Source organism: Convolutriloba macropyga, chromosome 8 (assembly GCF_964194025.1).
Source record: "Convolutriloba macropyga chromosome 8, txConMacr16.3, whole genome shotgun sequence".
Taxonomy (NCBI): domain Eukaryota; kingdom Metazoa; phylum Xenacoelomorpha; order Acoela; family Convolutidae; genus Convolutriloba; species Convolutriloba macropyga.
Window position 1 is genome coordinate 18,390,860 of NC_134475.1, and position 20,958 is coordinate 18,411,817.

Here is a 20,958-nt window from a genome sequence, read left to right on the forward strand (position 1 = left end):
GGTGTATCAATTTCAATTCACTGGGTACTGTTTTCAACACTATCGCTACATATGTTTATTAAACTCGGAATGTAGCTTCATTTCAATCCACGAATAACACCTCTATACGTCAAAAAGCAGTATTCTAATAAACACTTAAAACGTTCAATAACACATTGAACACTATTACAGGTCATTGTCTAATTATGGTCAAATTTAAAATTCGGTGACTTTACGATCAATTCGACAAAATGACAACTTTAACAGATATATTTTGAAATGACTTTTTCACGGTGAGTCAAAAGAACGTAACTAAGGGTAAATTTTTGAGAGTACTGTAACCAAATGTAGCATTCTACTCAGATTGTGCTTTAAAAAAGCGCGCATACATAAATTTTGAAAAATCACATCCTTTCAAATACAATCTACAGGATACGCACGTACCACACATCCTTTAGACGCGCCGTTTTGCGTCAGACTAGATGTGAAATTTTGTATTTTTTGTTTAAAACACGACAATTATTTCAGTGGTCAAAACGCGTGGGAGAGAACAGGCAAGCATTTACAAGTTGTCATTTGATACCACGGGTTTATTTCAATTCCATTTCCTACAAATCTTCCTGCTTTTCACATCAAAACAGGGAAAGAAAGGGGGTTTTAACCCTTTCTCTTCTTATCACAAAAGGAAAAGAGACGGCTTATAAGGAAACAGAGCGAAAAGCTGCCTTATTTTGTTATGAGTTGCCAAAAAGATTACTGATTGTTTTGTTTCGCTTGTGAAAGATTGACTGTCAACTAACTATAACTAACTGAAAATTGCCAAAACCTGAGACCGAGGTCGGTTATCCAGAAACAGTCATCACTGCACGAACGGATAGGCAACATCAGAGGTCATTTATCACTTAACTTGGGATTTAGTAACTGATCATAGCCAGCAATTTAGAGCACATATTTTAAATTGGACAAAGTATACATCATCATTTAAACGAATGTCGGAAACGGATAAGAAGAAAAAGCAGGTTAGATGGTATCTGTTATAGATTATAGAACTATTTAAATGTTTACGCCCAAAACGCTCCCTTGACCTTTCCCAATAGTAACCTGATGTATAATAATTTGAAACCGTGAGTCATAAATTTCAAAAATACTGTATTGTAATGATTCCATTTTCGGGAAAAAGGTAATAGATATTTTCACCATAATCAATCACCTGATTTAGCTCGCTTTTAAATTTTTTAGAGCAAATTCAGCTCCGTTTCATTTTGCCCCCAAAGTAGAGAAATCTTTGGTTTTCAAAAAAAGAAATCGTAGGTATCGTCTTTTTCTTCTAGCCAAAAACGACAAAAATTCGTACGATTTTTGTCGGCAGCGTTGTTTTGTTCTTTATTTAACATAAGAAAGATTCGGTATCGGCGTTTTTAAACGTAAGAGAGATTCGGTATCGTCATTTTTCAAACATAACGGCTAGAATATAAATATGTGGGACACAAATTAACAATTGTGAAAGTACACCAACATTTAAAATTGGCGCTACAGAAAATTCAAATTGTGGTACTTATCTAAACATTTTTAATCTGTTGTTTATTTCAAGAACGAAGCAACAATGATTGTAGTTTTTTGTGCAGCCATATACTAATGAAATAGAAGCAAAAATCATGATAGCACAAAATTTTTTCAGCAATGTTTAAAAGTTGTTTTCCATTGTTGTTTCAAAACCCAGCGGTCAAGGAACTCAATTTTCTGGAGCGATGAAATTCGGAACTCATTGTGCTGGCATGAGAGGCAATTCCAGAAACTGTTAATGTTTTGCATAATTAGTCTCCTATTAATTAGTTTAATGAAAACTAATTGAGAGCGGAGACAGGTAAAATCAGCATTTCGTTGCCTTTTCGTAGTTCAGAAAAATTTGCCGAAATGAGCAACAAAGTGAACATCACCAATCAAATTGCCGTTCTTTCGTCGCTAATTGCGTCACGTTTTTTGATGTGTAATCTAGTGACAATGGCAATGAAAGAATTGGGGACTAACCACCCACCCCGATCCAAAAGATGACACAAAGACTAATGCCCTTGATCAACGAATTAGAGTCAATTACTCTTGACGCTAGATTGCGCACACTGCAAAATGCGAAATCTACCGACCTATATACCAGATTTGTGCGTGTTGGACATATTCGCTTTTCTTACTTTCCTGATCTTAGTAAAGTAAATGTGTGCTGAAAACAGCGATATTATCGCCAAGTATTTATACTGAGTGCAAAATGTGTTTTTTGTTATGTATTGAGTAGCTGCTGAATTAACGATATTTATTGTTCACATTTTCTAAACATATGCTTTTTAGTTTAAAAAATTAGTAACCAATAGAAAATTTTCTGCGGTTTCGCAATTTTCCAGAGATTCATTTGGCAGTCCAACTTTCTTCAAATATCTAAAATATTTCATGACCAAAAAATCCAATCGTGTAAATCAAAGACACACACTCAGAACCAAAAAGTTTTCAATATTGGAATTGGCTAAACCAGAAAAAATTAAATCATACCCATTGCTGTTGGTATCTTCTTTAACTCCACAAGTGAACGCTAAAAGCTACCACGACTTGCAAAAAAACCTGAATAGAGCAAAAAAATTTGAAACACTTGTTAATGCGTTGTTTGTTTCTAAAATTGGCTAGAGAAAAGAATCCTTGCTGAGCAAGAAAAAACACGAAAAGGCGTATATGAGAGATGCCCAAGTTCGAGAGCTCATGACCAGATGCTGGTTCGATTCATGGACTGGTCCATTTTCACTGGAGTTACACCTGCTTAGACTCCCTAACAATTGATAAAATGCAGAAAATGTAGGAACAGCAATATAATCTTAGTCTATACAAACGACGCCTCGAAATATCTTATTATAACCCTTCATTACTATAATTCTTCATTGAAAAGTTTGCTCTAAAATTTGTCTGCTATTATTTTTGTAATCAGTGTCAAATGTAATTGATGAGCATATTGTTCATTCAATTCTCAGCTAAAAGCTGCTATCAATGAAAAGATAGTAATCACTTGCATTTTTCTAAAAGTTGATTGATTATTACGGAGAGCCATTTTGCTGAAGAACTTGCATAAATCCACCTTAAATTTTGTGTCCCCTTTAAGAAACGTTGCAATTTCCTTAATAAAAAGGTTTCTGCCAGAGTTTTAGAGCTCAGTGAACAAAATTCACTAGCGGAGATATTTGAGGTAAAAAATGAAATGTACAATGCACAAATTTAGTTGTAACCATACATTGCATGTTGTTTACATCACATTTCTCTATGAGTACAAAATTTGATCAAGTAACATACAAATTAGTTTTTTGAGATTTAAACTGCTTTTATGGCATTATGAACAAGTTTTTAAGCGTCTAATTGAAATATCCGAAAAAATTACCTACCTAAACACCTAATTATCTTACCTATTAATATTACCTAATTATCTTTAGTGATAATTGAAAGAAAAACCCACAAATTACCTTTGCATATTGATTGGATTTGCTTTTGACGAATGCGCTATAAATACTAGAGGCCTGAAAAAAACTGCCTCAATCTGTTGCTGCTCATTTTTTATAGCTGCGAAATTGTTAGTTGAACAGAGCTATATTGCGGTGCTCTTGGTTTTTGTTTCGTCGTCTGACGCTCGATTGTCGTTTTACATGCGTTCACACTCCAAATTTGAAGTAGTCAAAATTTCTGAATGACTGCTTCCTCTCACTAACAGAAATTGCGCGTGTGACGTCATTTCCCACTCTTTCTTGCAATTGAGTTTGTGTCATTTGCGTTATTAGATTTTGATCATATGTGACTACCTCACTCAGTAAAATGACTATTGCATTTTAAAACTGAAGTTTAATGCGAATTATTTTATGGTAAAAGGTAATCTTATTTGTAAAAAAATTCCAAAAAAAAATTTGGAAAGAATTGTAACCGGCTTTTTTTTACGGTGAATGTTTTCACAAAGTTTTTGAGTGGCGTCGATAAGTTTTCAACTTATGTCTGTATCTGTCTCTATGTCTAAAATACGGCACGCACGTTTATTTTTTTCCTCTCTACTACGGCAATCTGCTGGCTATGTTTGTTTCCAGGAACATTTTTCAATCTGCTTTCCAAAATAGATCTCGGAGTAAAGATGTATATTAAGTTGTGTGAACGAAACTTTTTGTTCATTATCCTAACATACTTTTTTGTGAAGCGAATCACTTTGTGACTCAGATATGGAGGAGATTATAGTTGTTTAGGGTAAAAACGTAGCTATACGCCTCAGTTATATAGAATTAAGGACTTTCGCTATGTTAGAAACACATTTAAAAAATTTGTCGAAAAATGAAAAAATACTACCACAATAACAAATATATAAAAAATGAAATTCGTTTTATTATACTTAGATATTCTCTGCATCGTATGAAAGATGCTTATGTATATTGTATGAAAAGCATCCAACAAGAACGAATCTTGGCTATTTTAGAAGACTTGATTGCTTTCATTTCGTCACTCTAAAAGTTGAATATTAGAGGTACAGCAAATTCTTTCAAAATAATCACAAAAGTTTCTTCTAAAAAATCATTTGATGACAGACACAGCAATGATTGTTAAAATCTACCCTCATTTTTTAGCGGGCTTATTTTCTTACAATTCAAAGTTATTGAATTGTATTGAGGCGTTGTTTTTTTAAGATTTGTTCATTCGTTTTCATGATTTTTGAAATCAAATTGCAGTGATGATTGTGGTCAATCAGGAACAAGAAGTGTAACAAAAGATCAAGTGATTTTGCGGCGTAAAGTTTCACTTTAATTTTCAAGTAGATGGAGAAAACGGTGTTTGAATAAGAGTTTGATTTCTTGCTAGTAGTTCTTTGTTCACATGTGGTTATTTTCAATTTCTCCCCATCGAAGTTTGTTTTATATTAGTAATGTTGGTCTTTTTATGCAAATTGTTGCCATTTTGCGTCTGACTCAATTGACTTTTTGTTCTCAAAAACGGGATAAACAGGTAGCGCCTAGAGGGCATTAAGTGCTTTTAGAGCCCTTCAGCTCGCTAGTCTCCAAGTATGCGATCAACAGAAACCATTTTGAGAGATATATACATATGGCGTGAAGGGCGGTTTTTAGAAGTCGACCCCACACACACACACACACACACACACACACACACACACATCCCCAACTTAACCCCCACAACAGACCCTCTCACTCAACCCCCCTGATTCACACCCTTGCACTTCGTTCAGGCCGTAAGGGCCCCGTACAGCCCTCCCACCGGTGCCTTCCCTCACTGTTGCCCCGCTCACACCACCCCGGTTTTTGCTTAGACAATGAAAATTCTTTGAATTATAGGTTTAGAACTGACCTGCTATGTTTATTAAATGCTCTTGAACGAAGTTTGAAGCAATTATTTTAAATGTGTCTTTTTTCTTACAAAGTTTTTGCTTGACCCGTTTTGAGCTTATGTTCTACGACATTCTGCAATTTCTTGAGTGATTTTTCCACATTAAAATTTTACGTTTGATAGTGATTTTAAGTTCCTGTTCATGTGAAATAAATTTTGCGGGCATAAGCGTTGTGAGTCAACGCAACTCAAAGCCACGTTAGCTGAGAGGGTACGATGTGAGATTGGGCAAGATAGAGGTCACTGGATTGAACCCCTCTTGGTTGTCTTTTTTACACAAGTAAAATATTTCTATGCTACACCCACTCTGAATTCAAATGCCCCGCAATTCATCCAACCTTAGTAGCTTTATGTTTTACTTCATCAAAAAAAATTGTTTCGCTTTGCCTTAGTTCACAGCTTGAACAACATTTTACATGCAATTTTTCCTTACTTCATCAGCCTAGTTTTCACTTTTTTCTCATTCCTCATTCTGCTTATTCAGCAGTTGGAAAGATAAGTCAAGAAACCAATTTTAGATTCTCGCTACTTGAACTTTGGTTTCATGAGTCTTAGTTACTTAATTTGTTATTTGATAACAAAATGACTTGTGTCCCCTCAGGAGGACGCCGGTAGAGCCAAACGGTTGCAGAGCAGAATAACATAAAATGGGATTTAAAGGCAAATATTTCCCGCGTTCTTATTGGTTGACATATAACTCAGCACTTCAAAGGCAATTTGTTGTAAAAAGAAACAAAATAGAGTAACGAAGGTCGAAGGTCTATCCGTGGTCGCAGCCTCCCCCCTCCCCCATCGGGGGGGGGGGGGTGTATGGAGATTGGTTGCGACTACGGGGAATCAAATTGGTTGCGGCAATCAAATTTAAGCATTCTCTTTTTTTTCTGTTTCGGCTTTGCGCCCGTTGGGCTCTAATTCCCAACGCCATCCTCTCATTATGAAACAGGAGTATGTCTAACGAACTTTGAAATGAAATCAAAAAGATCTGCACTCTAAAATTTTTTTGTGCAGCACACGCAATCTTTTCCGTTTTTCTGTTCGTCCAAACCCAGTTGGGGGTTATGGGAATCAATGGCGGTCATTTTCCGGCAATTTGACGGGTATGTTTTGTGCAGTGTGGCATGATTGGTTACTCTGCCTCACGCAATGCGTATTCGAGACAGTCTGCTTAAAAACAAGGACAATAGGAGCAATGTGTAAAAAGAGCAAACAAAACTCTAATCATAGCTGATTTTTGTGTAAATTGGTCTGATCATTATAGTAAGTCCCATAAAGTTGCAACGCAAGCGGACGTTCTAAAAGCTCGGGGCACGCAAATGGGCAGTGTTTTGCTCGATATCTGCATGTTTTAAATTTGAACTTTGACCTTTGACATGTTCGATAGCGTTGCAACTTTATGGGACTGACTATAAAGTACAAACCAAGCTGTGATGCAAATACATATTCAAATGACGAAAAGCAATTCTATGCAGGTCAAGTAGGCGAGCATAATAACTGTCTCATGTCTGACATTAAATGCTTGAATTTATGAATTCATTGACAATTTAGCCTGTTTCAGGATTCCAAACAACCCAATGGAGTCCACAACAACAAACACCACAGACTACTTCATCGGGTGTCTTTCTCGGAAATGAATGTCAATTTTGCCACGCCTTCCGACACCGAAACTGAGCCAGGAGAGGCCGGAGCTAAAGATTCGAAACCCTCTACATCCAAAAATGAAATCAGCGACCAGGGGCTTGTCCCTCCACCGGTCCGAGGTCGCCGGGGGTCGATTGGAAAGGAGCCAGTTATGGATGAAGATGTTACGATAGTTCCAGAACATTTGAAAGAAAAGCCAGAAGGGTATTTTTTGAAACACAAGTTTGATGGTGAGAAATAACAAAAGACACCGCTTTTTGAAAATTTAAAATTGTACTTGATGTTGTTGAAAATATTTATGTTATGGTTGTTTACTTAGTCGTAGCTGAAAAATAATAAAGATAGTAAAACAATATAGACATTAGTTTTCAGTCCAGAACAGACGGGAATTAAAAAAACAAAAAAGAAGCCAAATTTTTTGGGACAGATTTTTGAGACCAATGAGACCAACATACAAATAACTATAACATTGAGCCAGCGCCCCTAACAATTCTCAATTCATGTTGAGACAAAAGAGTTGTAAAGTATACTGACAATTATAATGTTTTATTATTTTTAATTGCTCTCAAACGAAGTTTGTAGCAATTACATTAGTCCTGTTGGTCTTTGTTTATGCGATTTTTTCGCTTGACCGATTTTTTGTCTGACCCATTTGACTTTTCGTCCTTGAAAACGGGATAAACAGGTAGAAGACAGCAGGCATTAAGTTTCATTAGAGGCCCCTGGCCGCGTGTAGTAGACCTTCAAGTGCTTAAGGTGAAGTTACTGGGAAGGCCGTAGTTTGAAGTTTAAAGGTCATTTTTAGGAGTTTTTAAGGCCAAAATGTTAAATTTTTTCGTGTTTTTCTTGTAATTTTTCGAATTTTTCGTTGGACCACTCTAAAATTAAAGTTAAAGCTAATAATGATCTTTTGCAAGACATAAGTACTTATTACTACCATTTTAAGAGTTACATGATTTGGTAATCAAAACAAAAACACGCAAATTTATAATAATATTCACAAATTTTTTACCAAGATTTTGAAAATTGTTGTCATTTGTCTAGATTTCTCCGGCCTCAAGTGCCAAGGAACCTCCTGTTGGGTGTGATAATGGGTTACTGTACAGTTCCAGATGTAATGATTTGTTTTTCAAGATTTTAACAAGGCAACTTTTAGCATTGTTTTTTTTACATAACTTGCAACTTATTCATTTTTTTTGTTGTTTATTGGAATTATTCAGGTTTTTCCAGACCAAGGGGCTAAAAAACTTTCTTTTGGGTCTATGATAAGTTACTGATTTTTTTGGGTCATGGAATAGTTTTCAACTTTTTAAACTCACAAATTTTATCAATTTTTTGATAAATTTCAGTTTTTTTTTGAAAATTTTTGACATTTATTACGTTTCTCCGGCCTCAAAAACCAAAAAAAAATTCTCTAGGGTCTTATAATAGACTATTGTATAGTTTATGGATGTATCATTAAGAATTTTAGCCTTTCTTTGACAAAACTTTTAAATTTTTCAACTTTTTTTTACATTTCTTGTCAATATTCAGGTTTTTCTTCAGTATCAGGTTTCCAGAAACCTCCACAGGGAGCTGAAAATGATTTTTTGAAATTTTTTTGGTCATGGAAAAGGGTTCAATTTTTTATTATTAAATAGCAGTTTTTTTTTAAAAAACATGCAATTTCTTTTAAGTTTTTTTTAAACTATTTTGTCTTTTTTTAGGTTTCTCAAGCCTCAAGAGCCAGTAAACCCCATCTGGGGTTTGAGCATAGATTACTTCATTTTTGAGAGATGTCTTGGAACGTTTTTCAAATTTTTAATATCACGAATGTAAACATTTTTAGAAAACTTTTAGAATTTATAAGTTTTTTGAAATTGTTTGTCATTTTTAATAAGACTTCTCCAGCCTCAAGACCCAAGAAACCTCCTAGGATTTGATTATAGTTTTCAAAAGTAATGGAATGTTGCTAAAGCTTTTAATTTCACAAATTTAAGAAGTTTTTTTAAAAAAAAATTTGCAATTTTTTCAATTTTTTTGAATTCTTTTAAGTTTTTACTGATTTTTTCGGCAACAAGGGCCCAGATAACTCCGCTGAGGCTTGATAATAATCTGCTGCATAACAGAAGTGAGTGGAATGGTTATCAATGTGTCATTGAATCGAGTTTTATCAATTTTATGAAAAAACTGAAATTTTTAAAATTTTCGGAAAATTATTATCTAATTTTTTTCAAGTTTCTGGATCTCTCTGACTCTGCTGAAACAATTAAGGCTTGAATTAATATCCTGGAGAAATTTTTGATACATTAAAATGGTTGTGGGTATTTTATTAGCACGAAATTTAGCAAGATTCCATTAAATTTTGGAATTATTTTAAAAATTTTTGAATGTTTTTGTCCTTTTCTGAGTTTAACGATCATTACTGGCCATCGAAATTTTTTTAAGTCTTGCAGATGGGTTACATAACAGAACTCCACTGACAAAATTGCTTTGAGCGTTTTTTTTTTCACTGCGAAATATAGTAACTTTCTCTTTGAATTTTGCACGCTCAGTTTTTTTCTATATGATTTAACTACTAACAAGGCTAGAAAACTAGAAGTAGTAGAGTCGAATCTCATCATGAAAAATATTTTAGTTCTCTCTCTCTCTCTGTCGGCTGGGGTTTCTTTCCTTCTCTTTCTCGTTCACGTTTTATCTTGGGCACATTATCTCTCTTTCTTTCCTTAACTCGTTTGTTGATGCCGCACTTCAGCTGCTGTTATGTGGTGTGATGTCATCATCTATTACCCTCACCTCATGCATCTTCAAATCAATTAATGCTAGCCTCACTAAACCGTGGCTAGCTACTGACGAAGCCAACCGCTAGCCGTGACTATTGTCTAGTAGTGTATACCAATTATTTAATCGTTCCTTTGTCGCCATATCCCACACTGTGAGGCCCTTTTTACGTGTATTAAGTGGAATATAAGAGATAAAACGGACCAAATGGTCAACATTATTTGGTAGGGGTCCTGGCGTGTAATGAACTAATGAAACGCTGCCAGCGGTGAGCAAAACAATAAAAGTGTGAACAAACTATGCTTGAGTAACAATAAAAGTGATCGTTTGAGTACAGTTTTTGGGTAGATGAAAAGAACCAATACATCGTTATCGGAACAAAAAATCCCAGATCTCGAAAAAGCGAGCTCAATTACAGGAGACTAGATGTAATTTTGGCTATTCAATAGATTTGGACTCAATTATCTGTGGTGATCGAATTCCATTGTTGTGGTGGTACCTTATACCCAGATATGTGCTTCAACTTATGAAAACACTATCCTCGATGCAAATAGTTTATGAAGAATTTAGCTCGATTTTATCGGTTATATCAATTTTTCTCGACCTAAGACCTTGTTGCTCGACTTCAGCTCGGACCAATTGTACTGCTGGATTTTATCTGTATCAAAAAGCTTTACAAGCAATTTTGAGTCTGCTATAACGTATATAACGCAGTCAACGGCCATGGCTCTTGTATTTCAATTTTCAGTATTTTTTTATGAATTGAAGAACTGTGATATTTTACAACTCAAAGGTCGAAATTTTTGTAATAAAAATTAATAACCAATAATACATTAACCTCATCGTCTCTTTAACGACAATTGTTAGAGCTATTCTGAATAGATTCATTCGACCAGACAGGTTTGTAGTATATAGTACTTGCGGCAAATATGTTATCTCGTGAGTTCATTTTTTTTTTGAGAATTTTGCAAAAACCGAAATTTTTGTTTAACTGCCTGTCGCAATGCTAGTTTGGCAATGCGAAAGAGTTTGGTTGCGAATTCGCGTGGGTTCACGTACCAATTTTGCGGATAAGTAACAATAACTATTGCAAATAATTATTTCTTTGACCTATGAATATTTGCTCACCCCTAACCTAGGAGCTGGACCGTGTAACTCTATCAATAGCCGCGAAGCTATAGCGGCTGTTATTGGAGAAATTGTGGTTTTTTTTACAATTCAAAGAAATTGATTTGTATTGGGGTGCTGTGTTTATTTTAAGATGTGTTCACAAATTTTCTTGATTTTTGAAGTCATATTGGAGTAGTGATTTCGGTCACGCCAAAACAGGAAGTGGAGTGAAAAAGCGAGTGGTTTTGCCGCATGAATTTTTTTGCTCCAATATTGAAATAGAGTGAGAAAACGGTGTTTGAAAAATAATTTGGTTTCTCGCTAGTGGTATTTGTACACATGCGGCAATTTCATTTTAATTTTTACTGTTGGTTTTCGATTTATTTTTGGATTGGATTTTTTTTCTAAATGGTTTTCCCAATCCATTCATGGTTCACTATAGGTCTAGTTCTTTTTGTTTAAGCCAAATATCCTTTTTTCGCTAATGGTTTTTTGTTGACACGCGGCAATTTGACATTGATTTTCTGCTTTTTCAAAATTTTTTTTATCTCATTTTTTATAAAAATGATTTTCTTAATTCACTCGTAGTCCGTTATAGGTCTAGTTTTTTGTTGAGTCAATGAAAATTCTTTGAATTGTACGTCAGGACTTGTCCTGCTAAGTTTTTTCAATTCAACGAATTTGAATTGTATTGGGGCACTGTGTTGTTTTTTTTAAAGATGTGTTCACAGGATTAAACAGGTCGAACCCAGCGGTCACTAAGTTTCATTAGAGGCTCAAAGTGGACTTTATTATACCTTAAAGTGCTTAGAGTTGTGCAGCTGCTGGTATGGCCTCAATTTAAGGTTAAAAGGTCATTTTTAGGAGTTTTTGTGCGGCTCAATATGGTGTAATTTTCAATGTTTTTTTTTTGTGATTTTTAATAGTTTTTTTGTTTTATTAGTCTTGATTTGAAGTTTTTAAAAAATTGATGAAGGTCTTTTGCGGGACAATATTACCTGCTATGACCATTCTATGATCTGTATGTTTTGGTACTACAAACACAAACACCCAAAATGATATCATTTCTTGCAATTTTCTCAAGATTTTGAAAATTTTTGTCATTTTTTGAGTTTTTCCTGCTTCAGATGCCAGGGAGTCTCCATTAAGATTTGATAATAGGGTACTGTATAGTTTCTATTAAATGTGGATTGGTTTCAACATTTTAATGTCCCGAATTTTTGAAATTTTCTGAAAAAAATCTTTAATTTTTTTAAGGTCTCCTAAAGTGTTTGTCAATTTTTGATATTTGTCAATTCTCAATAGTCAAGATAAATTTTTCACGGTATGAAAAAAGTTAAAGCATGGTTGTTTGTTTCAATGGATTTGTTTTCAACGATTTAAAATTTCGAATTTTAAAAATTTTCTGTTAAAGTTTGCAATTTTTTTAAATTTTTTCAAAACTTTTGTCTTTATTCATTTCGTTTTTCTTGCCTAAGTAGCCAGATAACCTCATACAGGGTTTGATTGTATGACCTTAAATAAATGCTAGGAGGCAATTGAATGGTTTTCAACATTTTAATAGAACGAATTTCTAATTTCTGAAATTTGAATTTTTTAATAAAAATTATTGCCTGTCAATTTTTGAACCAATCAATTTTTTAAGGCTTGGAGTTGGGTTACTGGATAGCCCATGGAGACACAAAATTGATTCTTAAGATATTAATATCACATTTTTTGCAACGTTTCTTTAAAATTTGCAATTGGTTTCATTATTTTAAAAATATATTTGGCCGTTTTGGACCTAATCGATCTTCTAGGGCCAATGAATAATCTTCTAGGGATTAAAAATGATTTTTGTTTGTGTTTTGGCTGGCATTTTTCAATTGATCCGCTGGTCAGGTAGAGTACTTCTAAGTTTTTCATTCAAATCTTTCAATTGTATTTCAGGACTTGTCCTGCTATGTTTTTTAGTTCGTTGTCTGCATCGATGATTGTTACGACCTGACTTCTTGAAATTGACTTTTTCGATTACTTCGGTGATTTCTACTGCTTTACTGTTACAATTTGTGTGCTTGACGTCATTTCTGCATTGAGGCCAATCGCGTGACTTACCTCACTCAAATAAATGACTTCTGAACTCACTTATGGAACTTTTGTGAAAGTTTTGTGAACATTTACTAGTTAAAGCTCAATAGTGTGCATCTAAGTAGTGCCAAACTTATATGCCCTAGTTTTTGAGTAATAGTCTTGAATTTTTGACTTTTAATATCAATTTTGAAAAAGCTCTTTTAGGGCTTTTTCCTTGACAATCCGAATCTAACCCAAAAAGTCTAGTGGTCTATTTAAGGACTGGTGGTCGATCTGTCTATTTTATTTCTTTAGTTGTTTCAATTCATGGAAGGCCACAAGCGTCTATCGAGGCTATTTTCGGGCAATCCGCCAGCTATGTTTTAATATTCGGCCCCTAATAAAATTTTTAAATGGTGCACGTAGGCTGGGGGGGGGGGGGGGTTGGAGTAAAACACACAGCGACAGAGGCTCGCATCAATTCTGCCGTCCGTAAAGTTAAGATAATTATGGATGGGGTAGTATGAACAGAGAGAGGCTTTTCGGTGTCTCTACAGTCTGAATCAGAACTCTTTGCGGAGCTTGGATAGTCTGATCAGAAACAAGATGTTTAATAACAGAAAAAAACAGCTGCATCTGGCATACTATTGCGCTAACCAGCTGCATACGATCCCCCGTGCACAATTGACTTTGGAACCATACGCTACCCAAGAGGGTCTGTTAAGAGCTGGTGGTTCTCCCGTACCTAAACCTGGGTTATATAATGTTTTGACTGCGGTGGTTCAACGCAATTACTCGAATCAATATCTATACTGATTATACAAAATATCGATTAACATAAATGTTTGAAGAACTTACAATAACCTCGAAAAAACAATCTGCCAATTTCTAATTTGATACATATTTTCACACCCGATTGAAAGTTTGCCTCAAAATCTTATTTTTCTGTAAGCGGAGAAAGTTAGCGGATTACGCTATAGGCTTTCGACTCCCACGCTGCAGATTGTCAGATCGATTCACGCCCGGGGGAAAAGACAGAGTAGGTTTTCAAAAGCTATTCGCAGTGCAAGTTGGTGATGAGGTGCATGTATTAATTATTATCGTTTCAATTCTGAAGTGAAATGCCTTTTTTTTGGGCGTGCATATTAACATCATGAAAGCTAAGCACCAGTTCAAAGCGAGTTTTTTGAGAAACTCATTCAAATCACCGTTTGACCAACCAAAACGCTTATTCAATTGAAAGCTATTATAATTTTGTTTAAGCATACAGGTATGTCAAGCGATTATAACGCTGTTCAAACATTCAAGCAATTCAACAATTTTAGGTCACGGGAATCGGCTGCCGACCAAGAGCACAAAGATGCAGGCCGAAAACTCAGTCGGAAAATAGTTTTGTCGGTCTCTTTCATTTTTTGAGGAGTTCCTTGTATTGACTTTTTTCATGGGACGTCGGAATGTGGACCAAAACAAGACGTAATTTTATGCAAATATTAAACAAAACCGGGACTGTTCGATGCTTATCCGCTGGAACAGCCCCCCTCCCCCAAAGCTGTATATGGGCCACAACTCGGAGTTTAATAACACTCCACACGTTGCGGAGGCATCTCGCAGAGCAACATCTGTGGCCCAAAGTGATGTAATCTGTTGTTGTTACAGCGGTGATTGGCAGAGATGAAATCAGTCAAAAATGTACTAAAAAAATGTGGAACCTAGTGACACGGGGAACGCACTTTCTTTCTTTCTTTCTTTCTTTCTTTCTTTCTTATTGTTTTGATTTTTTAAAACGCTGGAACCATTTGCCAACCCAGAGTTTTCAGTTGTGACATTTTTTGAGAGTCAATCGAAACATGCAAGGAATTGAACTTCTTTTTCTTTTTCAATGAGAATTGGATCTGCATCAAGGATTTGTCGCTCTTGAATCGGACAATTTTTGTTTTATGTGGTTTTTTCTAATAATGTGCCATACAAATCATGTCCACCTTCCGGGATGACTCGAGAGCAAATGTTCAATATGTGTATCTTGCAATGCGTGTTGTGACCTTTATTTCATCCACACATACAGCCATTGAACAGGTCTCTCCAAAGAATGAAGCTATGGGTCAACCTTACTTAAGCGAGCCTATAATCGTTGCGAAGTGTACAACCGTTGACCTAGTTTAGAATAGCGTGCTTTCCGGTGATGGAAAAGTATAACTGTTTTTTTTTTGTAAATTTTCTTTATAACTTTTTTGAAAGAGAGGAACCGACTCCTGTCTGTTAATGATTTAATCACAGTGTATTAAGTTGGTGATCTGAGGTAGGGGCGCGAGCTTGACTTTTTGCTGTTAAAAGAGGGAATGGGTGATGCTCTATTCAAAGTCGTGTATTGATCTGAAATTAATGATTTGAGAGAAAAAAAATTCAGTTTAGATGTGCGTGTGAATAAATTGATTAAGTTTTTTTTTGAAAGTTGAAATACTAGAACTAGAATCGATTAGAACTATGCAAATTTTAGATTTTTTTTGGGCACAAATTTTTCATTTGTTAACTCTTATTCGTTCTTATTTTGTCGACGTGCTGCAAGAGGATGGGGCATGTTCATTTGTCCGATACTTCTTTTTTGCAACGTTTTTTTGTTAATTGAAAGACAAAAACATTTTTTTGCTTGGAATGTAACAGCTGAATTTCATTACATGTACTAAATTATTTTGAAACATTTTTTGGCGATGCGTGTGAATTGACTTTTTGCCTCAATCGTAAGCGCCAGACGCTATATTTTATTGTATTATTAGCCTTAAATGAAGTATTTTGTCGAGAGTTATCTTACTGGGCAAAAACATGCGCATAACAAAATTTTACTTAATAGGACGCATTCACTGAAGTTTAGTCCAACAAATTTACTGATGTAGAAAATTGGGCTAATGTTGCCACCAGGATTTCGATAACAGAAATGATTGTTGCAAGTTGATAATGGTTTTTAAATACAATCTCACGACCAATTTTTCCGCCTAGCAAATCTTTAATTGTAAAAAAATATGGTCGATACACCTAAATACTGATGTTCAAATAAACTTAAGTTTTTTCTACTATTTATATACTGGGAAGCAAAATAAATGGGTCAATTCGAATGGTCACGTTTTGAGACTCAATTTTATGTGAAAAATCAGAAATTATGAAATATTTTCATTAACGACGGGGGAGATTGAACACAAGACAATTATTTAAAAAGTTAGGCAGAAAAAATTAAAGTTACGAACGTTACAACTTGTTATCAAAACATTTTAATTTGGGTGGGGGTTATCGTTCGAAAGTGCTATTAAAAAATGTTGTTTGTTATTTTGATTTAGATTAAATAAATTAGTTTCCTTTGATTGCGAGTGTTTTGCATGATTGTATTTTGTGTTGTGAGGCTCTTGTCGAAAGTCACTTCCGTTCGTTTTCGACAAAAAGAAGTCAAGTCAGTGACATCCTCGGCCCCAACTGTAGGATCACGAACTGTTGCTGTAATGTATGATATCGGTGTAAAATCAGCAAGATAAGACAAAATAAGATAATCGATCGCAAATATAATAATTAGAAAAGGAAGTTTGGGAGGAACCAAAGTTATGGGTGACTGAAAGGGGGACAAACTAAATTGAGCAAAAGAATATCCCAAAAAAAGTTTGACACGCAAAAGGACTGCAAATATGGTAACAATGCTTGACTAATGATCGCAAAAATTAGACATTTGATATGAAACTTTGCAATGATGTAACTTGTTGCATCAAATTTTGGAGATGACTTGACTTACAATTCTACACCTTTTCCTAATGAAAACTAAAATATACATCTGCTCGTGAGAACGAGAACACAAAATAAATCATTTGTTTATTAAGACTTTGCTTAGCTTGATGACTGGTCTTACTTTCTCACCATGTGGAGTTCTCAGTTTCACGGAGCATACTACACCATCTGAACCGGTGTAAATTTCTATAACTTTGCAAGAGGCAAGAGGCCAGAGACCTCGTGGCGTGAAGTCTTCAAGTAGCCAAACCAAATCATTTACCTTGAGGTTTTCAGAAGTTTTGTTCCACTTCGACCTTGTCTGTTGATTAGGGATATCTTCGCGAAGAAATCTATTCCAAAAGTGCGAGGCTAGTTCTTGAGCAGATTTCCATGACCTGGACACGGTGACTTTTTGCGATTCGAAGAGACCAGGAGGGTAGTTAAGTGACGCTCTTCCGAGTAAAAAGTGGTTAGGCGTGAGAGGCAGAGGATCGTTAATTTCACTCGGGACATTAGTTAGAGGTCTAGAATTCATATTGGTTTCAGTCTCACATACCAGTGTCCACAAATTATCATCTGAAAGGGTTCTTGACCCAATTACTTTGTACAGAGATAACTTGAATATCTGCACTAGGCGTTCCCAACTTCCACCGAAGTGTGGAGCCGCAGGAGGGTTAAACACCCACTCAATTTCAACCTGCATCAGATGCAAGTGACTTGCAAAGTCTTGGGAATTTCTAAGGCTTGCAATACTGGATTGCAAAGAGTTATTTGATCCAACAAAAGATTTTCCACAATCGGAAAAGAACTTTTTTGGTTTTCCTCTACGGCTTATAAAGCGACGGATGCAATTGATTGTTGAATCTGTTGTCAAGTCAACGGCAACTTCTAGATGGACAGCGCGTACTACTAAGCACCAGAAATCCGCTGACGTACTACCATCGTCAGCGGGATTTCTGGTAGACGAAATGTAGAACCAATCTTGGGCGGAGGAACCGTCTAAAATTTTGGCTAGTCTGTTGGCAATGAAGATCCGATGGCGAATCTCAGGAGTCCTTAGCCAATACAAAACGGTCGTGCTATCAGACCAAAAAACTTGTTTATGGATTTCAATATCCATCTCATCTCTGACAAATTGCGCTAGTTGAGCACCATATACCGCAGCCTGTAGTTCCAAATTAGGAATCGTCATCCGTTTTATTGGCGCAACTCTTGCTTTACCGATCACAAATGCGACTGAGACGGATTCGTCAATGTGTTCAATTCGTAGATAACTGACTGCCGATAATGCTAAATCGGATGCATCTGTGAACGCGTGTAGTTCAATCGATGAAATCGGTATCTCGTTTAAAAGTTTGCGAGGAAGATGTACATCCTTGAAAGACGGAAGTTCTTTTTTCAGATTCTCGGAATCAGAATTCTCATCGAGTTGTAATGGCTCGTCCCATTTTGGACCGTGGTTCCATGCTGCTTGGAGAACTTTGCGGAATCTTATTGTAAAGAGGGCGATAATTCCTAAGGGATCAAAGATGGAAGCAACAAAACGAAGTAATTTACGCTGACTCGTTTTTTCATCAAGTTTGATCTTATGGAACAATTTTTGCTCTATAACAAATGTGTCGGCTTCTGCAAACCAGGGCAAACCAAGAACCTTTTGACTTTGTGGTGCGGATGTTTCTGGATTAAGTCGGATATCCGGATTCAGCAGGTCAAGAACTTGTTGACTATTTGAATTCCACTTTGTCAGATTGAAGCCACCAGTAGCAAGAACCTTTCGAGTCACATGGACAATGTTCGAAGCTTCATTTGGACTCGATACGGCAACATACAAATCATCCATGTAAATGTTCCGCTCTATGACCTTTTGAACACTTGGATAAGTTTTTGCATTGTCCTGAGCAGATCTTCTGAGCGCGTAGGACGCTACGCAAGGTGAATCTGTTGCACCAAATATATGACTGGTGTATTCATAGGTTTCTATGCGTCCATTGTTCTTCCAGAGGAAGCGTAAGTAGGGTCGGTCTTTAGGGTCAACTTTCACCTGCATGAACATTTGTTCTATGTCTGCGCACAGCGCAATTCGATTCTCACGAAACCTCATAATGACACCAGTTAAATTGCTGAGCAAATCTGGCCCTTTCAGTAAATTAGAGTTGAGGGACTGACCCTGGAAAATGCTGGAGGCATTTGCAACTCTACGAACCTTACCAGGTTTATATTCGTTGGTCACTGGGTGATGAGGTAAAAAGGAGACATTATCTGTTAGAGATTCGGAATCATGAACTTTAACAACGTATCCTTTTTCCAAGTCTGCGTTCAGAGTAGCCTGGTACTTTTCCTTTAGTATCGGATTTTTTGAAAGCTTTTGATCTAATTGGTCAAGTTGTTTTAATGCTAACCATCTGTTGTTCGGAAGAAATGCACCTTGCTTCCAGAGGAGACCTATTTGATAATGACCGTCAACAATTTTGGTCGTGGACTCTAAAATTTCAATCGCTCTTTTATTGTTTTCCGACAAAGCTTTTCGGGGCGATGCAATGCCCAAATTTTCCACTTTCATCCAATCTTGGACTAATTTGAAAAGAGAGTCGTCCATATTAGGGCAGTTTTGCACCTGAGTATACTGTACTTGTGTAGACTCATTGAGAACTAAATTCGTTTTACCGGCGCACGTCCAGCCTTATGGAGTTTCAACACCCCATGGGGCGTTTTTTGGACCTTTTTTAATTTGTTTATAGTGAATCAATTCTAAGTTGTCAATGCCTATGATAATTGAGACATTGTTCCGTTCAAGTTCAGGAAAATTTATATGACTGAGATGATCATAATTTTGGCACAAAGCGTTTAGTTGAGCTACATTCACTGCAGACATGTTCAAATCCGGTACTGCCATAATATCATTAAGCCTGACAGGCTCGATAGAGCTATCTATTGGCTTTATGTCATAGCAAACTTTAGAGCAATCAATTTCCTTAGTTGTGTGATACCCACTTATAGGCATTTTACCTGTTTTTTCGAGGTTAAGACCAAGTTCTTTTGCTGTTGATTTCAGAAGTATACTTTGACAGCTACCGTTGTCTAGGTATGCGTATGTTTTCACAGACTGGTTTCCATTTATCAATTGAACTGCCACAAAAGCTACCTGGCCTGTGCCAACAAATTGCACTGGTTTAACGTTTGAGTTGCTTTTGTTCAAAAAACTATCGTGCAGAAGTGTGTTATGTCTTTTGCCGCAGCCCTTTTAGCGGCAGACATTTTTTGAATTGCATTGATCTACATGATGATGTCCAAAACAATTGAAACAAAGCTTTTGTTTCATTACATAATCTTTCCGTTTCAGGGGACTCAGTGCTTGGAAATGAATGCATTTGTAGAGGTATTGGCAATTGTCATTGTTCGGACAACTAACGCTTTCTTTCGTCTTAGACTGAATTTGCCCTTGTTCCCTGTTACTCAGAAATTGATGCTTTGGGTTCGGATTTTCATTAATTCTAGTAGAGTGCGACGTTTTCCAAGCCATTTTATGAACACCAATGTTTTGAGAAGATGGGAAATTTGAGTTTGTCGGTAAATCTCGGCATGCTTTCGCATAGTTTAGGAGCCACTCAGCAAGCGCGTTTAAAGATGGCTGTGTCATGGTTTTTTCTTGGAGGTAACGGTTCCATTCGAGTCTGACTGGATTTGGTAATTTTGCTAAAGCTATGTTCATGTTGATTGTAGAGTGAAGATCATGAATAAAACCGAGTTGTTGAAAGGTGTCGACGAGCGTAAGAAGAAATGAGGAGTACTGTGTATAACTTTTTGGATTTGATAAGTTTGGGTTTCTAAAGTTTGACAATTTGTCAAGAAAAGCATTGACAATCCTCTTTGAATTGCCAAAATGTTCTTGCAGTCTTGATAGAGCTGCTGCGTATAAATCACCGTTGCAACCGTAGCCATCAACTAGTGCTTTAGATTCACCTGTGAGCAGTGATTGCAAATGGATCATTTTTTCAGCTGAAGACATGGGTGACTGGTCGATAGTTGCTTTGAAAATGCTAAACAATTTTATCCACTTCATTGGATCGCCGTTGAAGGTTTCTGCGTGCAGTTTCGGGACAGATTTTTGGAAGCACACTGACATTGAGCTGGTTGAACACTGGTTTGCCCTTTCCGCGTTTAGAAGTCCTCGATGATCGAAGTAATTGCTTGATGCGTTACGATTTGTTTCAGGAAAAATACTCTGAGTGGGCCAATTGAAGGAATGTGCGTTAAGCAATTACGATGGAACGGCGTTAG

General features: G+C 36.1%; 3 protein-coding genes across 3 annotated transcripts in view; 2 read left to right on the forward strand and 1 right to left on the reverse strand.

The window, feature by feature from the left end:
- Positions 1-20,958, forward strand: part of LOC142344544 (uncharacterized) — a 566,363-nt gene that overhangs the window by 404,811 nt on the left and 140,594 nt on the right. The gene's annotated exons all lie outside the window — the stretch shown is intronic.
- Positions 210-7,370, forward strand: LOC142343979 (uncharacterized). Its single transcript, XM_075395399.1, has 2 exons — positions 210-998; positions 6,935-7,370. Exons 1-2 carry the CDS (start codon positions 969-971, stop codon positions 7,256-7,258), a joined length of 354 nt encoding a protein of 117 aa, XP_075251514.1. The 5' UTR covers positions 210-968; the 3' UTR covers positions 7,259-7,370.
- Positions 16,775-19,276, reverse strand: LOC142344973 (uncharacterized). The gene is made up of 2 exons (XM_075397057.1): positions 17,598-19,276; positions 16,775-17,432 (listed from the first exon to the last, which is right to left on the reverse strand). The coding sequence occupies exons 1-2, from the start codon at positions 19,274-19,276 to the stop codon at positions 16,775-16,777; spliced, it is 2,337 nt and encodes a 778-aa protein (XP_075253172.1).